This window comes from Anomaloglossus baeobatrachus, chromosome 4 (assembly GCF_048569485.1).
Source record: "Anomaloglossus baeobatrachus isolate aAnoBae1 chromosome 4, aAnoBae1.hap1, whole genome shotgun sequence".
In the NCBI taxonomy this organism is placed as follows: domain Eukaryota; kingdom Metazoa; phylum Chordata; class Amphibia; order Anura; family Aromobatidae; genus Anomaloglossus; species Anomaloglossus baeobatrachus.
The window spans coordinates 16,198,249-16,210,280 of record NC_134356.1 but is presented as its reverse complement, the minus strand read 5'-3'; the positions used below and the strand labels follow the sequence as shown (position 1 = coordinate 16,210,280).

General features: G+C 53.4%; 1 protein-coding gene and 1 pseudogene across 1 annotated transcript; one reads left to right on the top strand and one right to left on the bottom strand.

The window, feature by feature from the left end:
- The window catches only part of LOC142302234 (uncharacterized), a 56,733-nt pseudogene extending 50,968 nt beyond the window's left edge, over positions 1-5,765 (top strand).
- A 752-nt stretch (positions 5,766-6,517) lies between these two features.
- On the bottom strand, positions 6,518-11,751 carry LOC142302233 (histone H3-like). The gene is made up of 3 exons (XM_075343316.1): positions 11,727-11,751; positions 11,303-11,600; positions 6,518-6,746 (listed from the first exon to the last, which is right to left on the bottom strand). The coding sequence occupies exons 1-3, from the start codon at positions 11,749-11,751 to the stop codon at positions 6,518-6,520; spliced, it is 552 nt and encodes a 183-aa protein (XP_075199431.1).
- Between the last annotated feature and the right edge of the window lie 281 nt (positions 11,752-12,032).

Below are 12,032 nucleotides of genomic sequence, written 5' to 3'. Positions count from 1 at the left end.
GAGCCATAAAGCCCCATATTAGTGCTGTACACTCCTATATAGTATTGTAAAGTCCCGTATAATGCTGGCTGTCACCATATTGTGCTGTATAATCGTCATCCATATAGTGCACTCTACTTCCTATATTGTGCTGCCCCATACAGAGCTGTATACCCAATATAGTACAGTAATCTCGATATAGATCTGTATACCGCCATATATCGCTGCATACCCCAAATGCAGTCCTGTATACCGCCATATACTTCTGTTTGAGGCAATCTATATGAATATGATCCCTGGAGCTGTTAGTCATTATTTATACTGACCTTCAATCCAGCAAACCCCATACACTGCTGTATATTCGCATATAGCGCTGTATTGTCTCCACATAGTGATGTATACGATCATATGGTGCTGTATATTCCCCATACACACTTTACTACTACCGTATATACCCTCATCTAGTGATGTGTGCTGTATACCGCCATATACTCCTCTTTGGTTGATCTACAGGAGATCACTTGAGCTGAGTTAGTGACTATTTATATTGACCTCTGACGCCATTTTAAATATCATGACTAAAACTGATTGATGCACCAGAAACGCAGCAGTGTAGACATTGCCGATATGGATGGAGGGGTTTTTTTATGCATCAATAAATATTTTTGTGTCCATGGAGCGGATTTTTCCTCTTTGCAGTTAGTCTCGGCAGTAACTATCCGTGCTCCGCACATGACTGCACTCAGGCATTACTGGGGAGCTGGGCTTTGTCTCCTCACCGCCTGATAACATTGTGCCATGTCCCCTCATTAATATTACTCCGTGACGTGTAGGGCTGTATCTCCCCATATAGTGCTCTATAATGCTGATATTGTACCTTCTACCTCCATATAGCGCTTTATATTTCCATATTACCGTATAGGAGCCGATATCAGATCAGTGACTGCAAATCACAGCCCCAGATAAACCAGTAAGATTATGTCACTGCACGGAGCAGCCTCATCCCCCCGCACTCCCCATGTGCTGCATTACAGATCTGTACATATCTTTTTTGCGGGCAGATACCGCATAGCTTCATATAGCGCTGTATCCTCCCGTACATTGCTATATATTCCCCAGTGCAGTATATACCTCCATATACTTTACCGGTCACTACAGAGCGGAGGTCGCTGGAGGTAACAAGTCCCCGGGCAGCTCCATTACTCTATATACACGATCCTCACCGAAATCCTCCAGCCACAAACCTCATCTGTAGCGACCATCGCAGCGCAGAGGATCTGCTCCAATCACTGCCACAGCCAGAAACTGAGACCGTCCAGTATAAAGCTCAGATCAGACAATGTGGTGGCTCTTAGAAGAGCCTTTGTGGTGTGGAGCAGCGGTGGTGATCACTTGGCGCTGGTGTACTTGGTGACGGCCTTGGTGCCCTCGGACACGGCGTGCTTGGCCAGCTCTCCGGGCAGCAGCAGGCGCACGGCGGTCTGGATCTCCCGGGAGGTGATGGTGTGGCGCTTGTTGTAGTGCGCCAGGCGGGAGGCTTCCCCTGCGATGCGCTCGAAGATGTCACCGACGAAGCAGTTCATGATGCCCATGGCCTTGGAGGAGATGCCGGTGTCGGGGTGCACCTGCTTCAGCACCTTGTACACGTAGATGGCATAGCTCTCCTTCCGGCTCTTCCTCCGCTTCTTGCCGTCCTTCTTCTGAGTCTTGGTCACGGCTTTCTTGGAGCCTTTCTTGGGCGCTGGAGCGGACTTGGCGGGATCAGGCATGATGAGAGCAGAAAGATCTCTTCACTGGAGAGAGAATAATGATCTGCTCCTCCCAGAGCGGCCGTATTTATAGCCCGGCCATGCAAATGAGCACTGCTGTCACATCGCTGTTCTATTGGGTGACAAAGGGAAACTGAACCAGCTCCGCCCCCTGCAGCTCATTGGTTGCCTCCTCTCTGCCGTCACATCAGCAGCTTCTCTCTAGTGATGGGCAGTCCGGCTCTTTTTGATGAGCCGGCTCATTCGGCTCGGCTCACCAAAAAGAATCGGCTCTTTCGGCTCAAAAAACGGCTCTTTTTTAAAAAAAAACCCCTCTGCTCCACCTTGTGATGATACAGAACCTCACCTGTACATTGGGAACCTCATTCTACACCCTTGTATGTATCTAGTGAAGCAGTAAAAACAGTTTTTAGCATTATTGTTTCCGTTTCCTCAGATTGTCAGCTCTTCTGGACAGGGCCCTCGCTCCTCTTTTATGTGGTGTTTTTTGTACATGTCCTTTCTACATTAGTCAGTGCTCTGATATGTGTCGCTCCTACAAAAGATTATAATTCCTGAAAATAAAGGCGAGTTGCAATTACTGTGCTGCCTGTCACTATATGTGCAACACACACACACTGTACATACTGAACACAAAGGACACACATACACACACACTGTACATACTGAACACAAAGGACACACATACATACACACATTGTACACACACACTGTACATACTGAACACAAAGGACACACATACATACACACATTGTACACACATACTGTACATACTGAACACAAAGGACACACATACATACACACATTGTACACACACACTGTACATACTGAACACAAAGGACACACATTGTACACACACACTGTACATACTGAACACAAAGGACACACATACACACACATTGTACACACATACTGTACATACTGAACACAAAGGACACACATACATACACACATTGTACACACACACTGTACATACTGAACACAAAGGACACACATACATACACACATTGTACACACATACTGTACATACTGAACACAAAGGACACACATACATACACACATTGTACACACATACTGTACATACTGAACACAAAGGACACACATACATACACACATTGTACACACATACTGTACGCACACCAACATATGGAAGCATAGGATACTGAATAGCAAAATCAGTTTATTACAACACAACCTGGAACAGAAATGTTTAAATGCTAACATAGCATGGGTCCAACTTCTGCTGGTGGTGCACAGCACTACAAATCCCAGCAAGTGGAACACAATATGGCAATGCAACACTAGTTACATACCAACTTTTTTAACAGTTAAGTGACAATAAATGTCATTGAGGTAGTATTGCACATAAAACAAATGTATAGAGGTTGTCCTGACTAACATTGATGGTCTGGCCTTACTATAGGTAATGAATGTGTGATGGCTGGAGGGCGGATGTGCGGTATCTAGCCGCTGTCACTACATACAAGATGGAGCACCTTCATAACAGCAAATCTGGCCAACATTAAGAACAGCTGATCATCCGAGGTGTCGGGTGCTGCCCTACAGCAATCACACATTGATCAACTAAAGCAGAGGTGAGGACCTCCAGGTCTGGAGGGTTGCAGGTCATGTGTCCAGGATTTCCTTATGGTACTGTCACACTGGTGGAGGATCGCCTCTGAACATGCCTGTAGTCCAGGCGAGGCAGGGGGCTATACTTTGTATGGCTCCCGTCATGTGTCAGAACACTATTGCTGCGTCACACGCGGCAATGTGTTCAGATCGCCTGCTCCTCATCGCCAGGTTTCCCAGCAGTGCTAGGCAACCTCCGAATTCAGGAGATGAGCGGTGGCAGCGGGAAATTGCCCTGTCACACGAGGCGACACACTGGCGATGTCATTGTAACTTGACCATGCCTACTAAGTTGCAGCAACATCGCCAGTGATACCTCCCTGTCTGACGGGGTCTTTAGTATTGCACAGTTGATAATTGAATCATCTACACTGTGTGTGGCACTCAAGACCTGAAGTTTCCCATCTCTGAATTAAAGTAAGGGCCCTGTCACACATGTCAATGTGGTGGGCAACGTCGCTGATGACCGTGTGACCCCGCCCACCGCATCAACGTCACGGGTGAGATGTCATATGTGACGATCTCACCTGCGACTTCTCCTGCAATGTCGCTGTGTGATGCCATAGCATCACACCAGTGTCTCCAGGAGCTATAGTGCAGCTCCTGACGTCGCTGGTGTGAAGGTGTCACATGCAGCGATGTCGCTAGATTGCAGTTGCGTGGTTTTCGGTCCGGACCGAAAACTTCGCGACTGTGACCAGCGATAAATTGTGGGGCGATTTTGCCGGGTCACACGTGGCGATGCACTCACGATATCGCCACAGTGACATCGCTGTGGCGATATCGTGAGTCACATTAGGCTGCGGGGAAACCAGGAGAGGTAAGTACAGATTTATTTTTTAATGAGTACACGCTCGCCAGAGGATTATGGGGGAGGAGGGGGGTGCATTATAGTCTATGGCGAGTTGTGAGGCTGCATTATGCTATGTGGAAGGCTGTGAGGCTGCATTATACTATATGGAGGGCTGTGAGGCAGTATTATACTATATGGAGGATAATGGGGGTGCATTATTATAATTGGATGACTATGGGGGACTATGGGATGCATTATAATATATAAATGACTATGAGGGTGCATTGTGATATATGGAGGAATATGGGGATGCGTTATAATAATTGTATGACTATGGTGGTGGGAGGGGAACACCATATATACCAGGATAAGGGACATATATACACGGGGCCCATACATATGATCTCACCAACATGTGTGCGCACGGAGTGTGACAGGTGGGGGAGTGCCCAGGTCTACATTTCACACTGTGGCTCACCAGACTCTAGTTACGCCACTGATAATTAGGAAGCGATACAAAAAAAGTGTTTTATAGATGTGTGCAGATGTCAGATCTATTTACATCTAAAAATGCCAGGATTTGTAACAGAAATAGAAAAAAAGTCTTAACTGCGAGAATTGTGACACCACAACGCCACAGACACATGCACATAGAGGCTAATGAATATGTTGTATGTAGTCACCAAACTAGTAAAAAAATATCAATTGTGGTCACAAAAAAAAATACACACACACACACAAACACACACACACACAGCAGCTTCCACTAAACATTGAAGGAATGGAGACATGGCTTATTATCAATAATTTTCTCTCTTTTATGCCAGAAAGAAAACCTTACAGGGTTAAATGAACATGTCAGGGGTCCATTGTTATCAGCAAACAAGCTGAGCCCCTCTCCTCCTACACATTACCATATGTGCCAGTCGAGGTCAGAAAACTTAACCCTAGCACATCATTCCCTGATACTCAATTGTGCCCACTGAACTAAGGAAGAACCACTATGTGTGTATAGCTTTAAGTGTCAGCTCCTGCCCAGAGTTTGTTTACTTTACTCTTCTTATCTCCTGCTTCCCCCTGAAGCAGAGAAAAAAAAAAAAAAGCGGCTCTTTATGGCTCGTTCACTTTGATGATTCGGCTCATATCGTTCACTTCAAAGAGCCGGCTCAAAGAATCGGCTCGTTCACGAACGACACATCACTACTTCTCTCCTCTGTATCTCCCCCATACTACAGATCTCCATACAGCGCTATAAACCCCGCAGTCTACACGGCGCTGTGCACCCGGGGCCCCATCACTCTGCCCCCGCTCTGCAGTAGCCGGTAATGCCCCGTATAACATGGAGGAAGCAGTGACTGCAGGAGCGGAGTCTCGGTGCTGAGCGGCCGCTGCTCACTCTCCTGACAGCGGCTTTTACTTCCATAATCAGATATTTCACATTAGAAGCTGCAAAAACAACAACGGAGATTGGAAAACGAGAATTAGAGGAAGAGGCGGAGCTGAAGCGTCATCAGCCGCAGTCCTCTGTGCGGTCCGCCCCGATGACTGCGGGGAAGCTCCAGCACAGAAACCACGTGGTGCCTGTAACGTGAGGAGCTTCTGGGCGGGGCCATAGTTTTTATGCAGAGTGCTGATTGGCTGAATCCCTAATTTGAACTTCCCGCTCAGTGGCCGATAGCTCCTCCCGCTTTGTCTCCGTCGTGTAACACGCGGCCTCAGGGCGGACGTTCTGCTGAGATCTCTACAATCCGACACAGATCTGCAGACGCTGAAGTTGTTTTTTTTTCATCTCCTCATTAAAAACGAGTCTAAGAATCTGAACTAATAACAAACGCGTCACTATAAGAATGTGCAGAGCGACATCACAGCCCGATACAATCTGCAGATATTCTCCAGACAGAATAGCGACCTGGAGTGAGAGGATCCCCCTGCGAGATCTCCAGATCCCACAGCTTCTGACATCTGGAGGACAAGAGGGATAATAAAGTTTGGGGGGGTTCGAGGGGGTCAGTTTAGTGCAGAAAGCTCCATTCAGAAAGCCCGAGATTACTCCTGAGTGAATGAGATGAGGAGTCGCCATCAGACTCCGGAGACACCGCACAATGAGCCGCTCTCAATACGGGGAGAAACTGAAATAAACCGCGGGCGCGATACTACAGATACAGGCAGAGCTGCGGAAAGTAAGAACAGGAGACTCCGCAGCGCCGCCCGTCACATGTAGAGACCGCGCCCCGGACACTGCGGGGAATGAGGAGAATCAGAGACAAGGAATCAGCTCGTCTGAGGGAGGATGTGGTGGCTCTGAAAAGAGCCTTTGTGTTGTGCTCGGGGGTGCGGGACAGATCTACGCCCTCTCCCCGCGGATGCGGCGGGCCAGCTGGATGTCTTTGGGCATGATGGTGACCCTCTTGGCGTGGATGGCGCACAGGTTGGTGTCCTCGAACAGCCCCACCAGATAAGCCTCGCTGGCCTCCTGCAGGGCCATGACGGCCGAACTCTGGAAGCGCAGATCGGTCTTGAAGTCCTGGGCGATCTCTCTCACCAGGCGCTGGAAGGGAAGCTTCCGGATCAGTGTCGCGGGCGGGGAGGAGGGTGTCAGCACACCGCGCTCACCCCCTTCTGCTCGGGTCCGGCTGCTCAGTGGTGGCTCGAGCCGTAGGCCGGATCCCGGGGGTCTCCTCGAGCGGCACTCCTCGCCCGTGAGTGAAAGGGGGGTTGTTTGGGGTGTTGGGATAATGTCCGTGACGCCACCCACGGTTGTGGTGATGTGTAGCACCACCGCTGCTCAATGCGGGGATCCCGGGAATGGTGATGGGGAGCAGCCAGGTGTTGTGTTGCCCCTCCGTGGGTAGGGGTTGGTGATCCCGGGGCCCGGTGATGGCTTGGGAGGTGCAGGGCCTGGTGGGCGCAGGGACGCGGGGGCAGCGCTGTGCCTTGCGGCACTATGGTACTCACTCAGCCTGAGACTTGGACACAGTTTGTACGGTAAACCAAACGGCTGGTAGGACGGTCCCACAGACGGCTGCTTTGCTTCCCCGGTAGGTGACGGTGATGTCCCTCTTCCTTGCACCTGTATGTACGGATGGTTGCGATGGGTCCCCACCGGTAACCCGCTCCCCGGCTTCAAGCTGGGCCGGAAGAGCACTACACTTTGCCCGCAGGCGCTGGCCCTCAGAGACTGGTGCCCTGGCGGTGGCGGTGCCTCTGTTGTACAGGTTGGACTGTTGCCTTCAATCGGGACTTGGTTGTTGGGGGAATCTGCGTCCCCGTCACTGACGGATTCGGCAAATTTGGCGACTCCTAGCCTTGCCGGGGTCCGAGAGGCCCCTGCCCTGGTGCTGACTGTCTTTCGGAACACTGCTCCAGACCACCGGGCACACAGCCAACGGGGTCCTTCCAGGAACTTCCAAACGGTCCCCCTCCGGACAGTCACCGCCGTCGCTGACCTTGCTGTTCTGGCCCTACACAAAGCTGGGCTCTCAGGCTTTCCTTTCTTCTTGTCACCTCACTTGCTTTCCTCCTTTACTCCTCTTTCTCTTTCCTTCACTTTCACTTCTTGTTGTTTACTCTAGCCTCCTGCTCCTCCCTGAGCTTTCTCGATGTTTACTCAAGCCCTGCCTGGGCTAATCTGCCTGGTAACTTCCTGCCTCCAGAGTTGTGAGCTCCTAGGTGGGCGGAGCCAACCGCCTGACCCACCCCCTGGTGTGCATCAACAGACTCCTGGAGGAAGGCAACAAGGATTTCTGGTTCGCAGATGTGCCTACCTGGAGTGTGGGGTGTGGTGGTGTGTGACCTGTGTCCCCTGGCTTGCCCAGGGCGACACATTCCCCCTTAGCAAAACGCAGACCGTCCGCGGGCTGCCGTCCTACACCGGTTTTATTTTTCTGTAAAAAGGGGATAACAAGGGTTAAACATATATACATTTCAATAACTCTTCCCAAGACGGGAGGCACATTTTACTTTTAACGTTTCAACGGTGTACGGTCACGGTTTCCGCTCTCTCCCACCCAAGTAACCTGGCCCTGATGCTGCCCCTAAAGCCCAGGCAGCACCCCTTGACCCACAGTCCAGCACACGGTACCCGAGCGGGATCTGTCCTTGCCCTCCAGAGGGTAGCCACCGGTTCCTTTGGTGGCTGGGCCCTGGCCTGCTCTGCTCAGGGCCCTCCCTCCAACCTGCCTCTCCGGAGGCGGCCTGCGGAAAACGGTAACGGTACCCAACATATTTACAAGCCACTAACGTTTGTGGTTGCCCTGCAAAGTTCACGGGCTTGTCCATGGATAGTTCCCATGCATTTTTAAACTTTAAACGGTCCCCACGGGGACAACGGTGCCGGCTCCAGCCGGTTGCAATCACAGCAGACAATCAGGTGAAAACTCGGATAATCATTTTTTTTTCATCATCTTTCAACTTTTAAACTTTTCAAACAAGCAGATGGTCCCAACGGGGACGGTGCTGCGGGCCTCCATTGCCCTACTCCGGTCTTTCAAGCGCTGGGGTTGCTGGCAAGGGGTAGAGGTCTGCGCTCGCTCGGGCCTCCGGGCCCCTCCTGAGGTTAACGTCCAGCGCAAACCAGCCTCGCTCCCCAAAGTGCCGGGTATACTGCACAATATCTCCCGGCATCAGATTACGGCCGGGATGTTCTTCGGGCAGGTGAGCATGCACGTCCCGCCGGGCTACAAACACCTCGGCCTCCAGGCCCGGCTCATAGATGAACCCGTAGCCCCGGCGGACATCAAACCGCCTCACCTGTCCCTCGTACAGCGGTCCCCGGTCACGGAACGTCGCTTGCCGGAGATTCTCCTTCTCCCGGATCGCTCTGGCCACCAGCTCGGCCTTCTTCCTCTCCCTCTCGGCGATCTCCAGGCCCAGCGGTACCGGCTCCCTATCCCAGTACGGCGCTGCTGCCAGCGCCGGCGCACGGGTCGGGCCCCGCGGGACATCCTGAACGTTACCCACTGTCAGGAAGGTGGGTGGCGTATCCCGCGGTGTCATGGCCTTGGGCGCTGCCCTGCAGCAACAACCCGGCGCTACCTCAGCCGAGGTGTGGGGGATGGGCCTAGGGGCTTTCCGCTGCTGGGCCTTCGGCCCGGAGCGGGTCATCAGCTCCGGCTCGGGGAGTTTCTCAGGGGATGCCTCCGGTTCGGTCTTCGGAGTCTTCCACGGCAACACTGCGGACTTGCTGCGGGCTCCGGCTACAGGTTGGCCCGCTTGGGCGGGGACGCTGGGTACTGCTACCGGTTGCGGTGGTAGCAGGCCTAGTGGCGGGGTCACGGCCTCCGGGACGGGTGGCGAGGGAGGCAGCGAAGGGAGAGGGCTTGGACCGGGCCCCACAGCCGCAATGACCGGCCCCTCAAGGGCGTCGGGACGTGGGTCACTCACCCTCCCTTTCTCCGCTTCCTCCTCGCGTCTCCGCACGGTGGCTACAACATCCGCCATGTCGGCCTCCCACTCCTCCATGAGGAGCTGCATCTTCACCTGCAGCCGTTGGTAGAGCTGCGCGGTCCGGATCTCTACCCACGCCGCGGTTCCAGGCGCGGGGGGCACGGTGTCGCGGGACGGCATCCACATGACGGCTGGTTCGTTTGTTTCCAGGAACGGGCTGTTTGCAGGGTCCTGGCGTCCCTGCTTTTATAGCCGCAGCTACATGCGGCCAGCCGCCATCGCGTCCCCCTTAGCTCTTTTCGGCCCCTCCTCTCTCGGGGCGGGGTTCTGGCCTTCGCGCCTCTACTGCTCGAGAAGACGCTCGAGCGGGAACTTTTCGCGCCAAAGATGGCGGCTTCTGAAATTTTTCTGCCGGATACCTTCGGCGGTCACAAGGCGCACCTCTACCAGACGGCAGAGCGGTAAGATCCTGTTCGTGACGCCAAGTTGTCACGGGCGGGGAGGAGGGTGTCAGCACACCGCGCTCACCCCCTTCTGCTCGGGTCCGGCTGCTCAGTGGTGGCTCGAGCCGTAGGCCGGATCCCGGGGGTCTCCTCGAGCGGCACTCCTCGCCCGTGAGTGAAAGGGGGGTTGTTTGGGGTGTTGGGATAATGTCCGTGACGCCACCCACGGTTGTGGTGATGTGTAGCACCACCGCTGCTCAATGCGGGGATCCCGGGAATGGTGATGGGGAGCAGCCAGGTGTTGTGTTGCCCCTCCGTGGGTAGGGGTTGGTGATCCCGGGGCCCGGTGATGGCTTGGGAGGTGCAGGGCCTGGTGGGCGCAGTGACGCGGGGGCAGCGCTGTGCCTTGCGGCACTATGGTACTCACTCAGCCTGAGACTTGGACACAGTTTGTACGGTAAACCAAACGGCTGGTAGGACGGTCCCACAGACAGCTGCTTTGCTTCCCCGGTAGGTGACGGTGATGTCCCTCTTCCTTGCACCTGTATGTACGGATGGTTGCGATGGGTCCCCACCGGTAACCCGCTCCCCGGCTTCAAGCTGGGCCGGAGGAGCACTACACTTTGCCCGCAGGCGCTGGCCCTCAGAGACTGGTGCCCTGGCGGTGGCGGTGCCTCTGTTGTACAGGTTGGACTGTTGCCTTCAATCGGGACTTGGTTGTTGGGGGAATCTGCGTCCCCGTCACTGACGGATTCGGCAAATTTGGCGACTCCTAGCCTTGCCGGGGTCCGAGAGGCCCCTGCCCTGGTGCTGACTGTCTTTCGGAACACTGCTCCAGACCATCGGGCACACAGCCAACGGGGTCCTTCCAGGAACTTCCAAACGGTCCCCCTCCGGACAGTCACCGCCGTCGCTGACCTTGCTGTTCTGGCCCTACACAAAGCTGGGCTCTCAGGCTTTCCTTTCTTCTTGTCACCTCACTTGCTTTCCTCCTTTACTCCTCTTTCTCTTTTCTTCACTTTCACTTCTTGTTGTTTACTCTAGCCTCCTGCTCCTTCCTGAGCTTTCTCGATGTTTACTCAAGCCCTGCCTGGGCTAATCTGCCTGGTAACTTCCTGCCTCCAGAGTTGTGAGCTCCTAGGTGGGCGGAGCCAACCGCCTGGCCCACCCCCTGGTGTGCATCAACAGACTCCTGGAGGAAGGCAACAAGGATTTCTGGTTCGCAGATGTGCCTACCTGGAGTGTGGGGTGTGGTGGTGTGTGACCTGTGTCCCCTGGCTTGCCCAGGGCGACACATCAGCAGCTCGGTGGATTTCTGGTAGCGGCGGATCTCCCGGAGAGCGACTGTCCCCGGCCGGTAGCGATGCGGCTTCTTCACTCCGCCGGTGGCAGGAGCGCTCTTCCTGGCGGCCTTAGTGGCCAGCTGCTTGCGGGGAGCTTTCCCTCCGGTGGATTTACGGGCGGTCTGCTTAGTTCTGGCCATAGCTCTGTATATAAGAAAACAGAAGTGATGAGAAGAGCGGCGGAGCAGAGTATTTATCCTCCTGTGCGCGTCCTCATTGGTCTGTGAGAAACACGCCCCCTGCACGCTATTGACTACTACCACAAAAGAAAATCATGTAGCCAAAAATCATCCAATGTCTGTGACCAATCATTTTTAGAAGCTCCACCCCCCACTAACCCCGCTCTTATCCCCTCCAGGCTACACGCAGATTTGGAGCATACGACACCGATGTAACTGCAGCTCCATCTCCCCGCACACAGCGCTGAACAGTGCAGCTCCCGCATTATCACTACATTCCCGAGAACTGCTCCCGGCATCTACCGCCCCTTGTATATGACATCACCGCGCGAATCAATAGACAAGCACTGACCAAAGGGAAGCGACAAAGTGTATGCACAGGGGACAAGGTGGTGGCACAGAAACAGCTCTGCAGGACAAGGTGGTGGCACTGATCATACAGCTCTGTAGGACAAGGTGGTGACACTGATCATACAGCTCTGCAGAACAAGGTTGTGGCACTGATCATA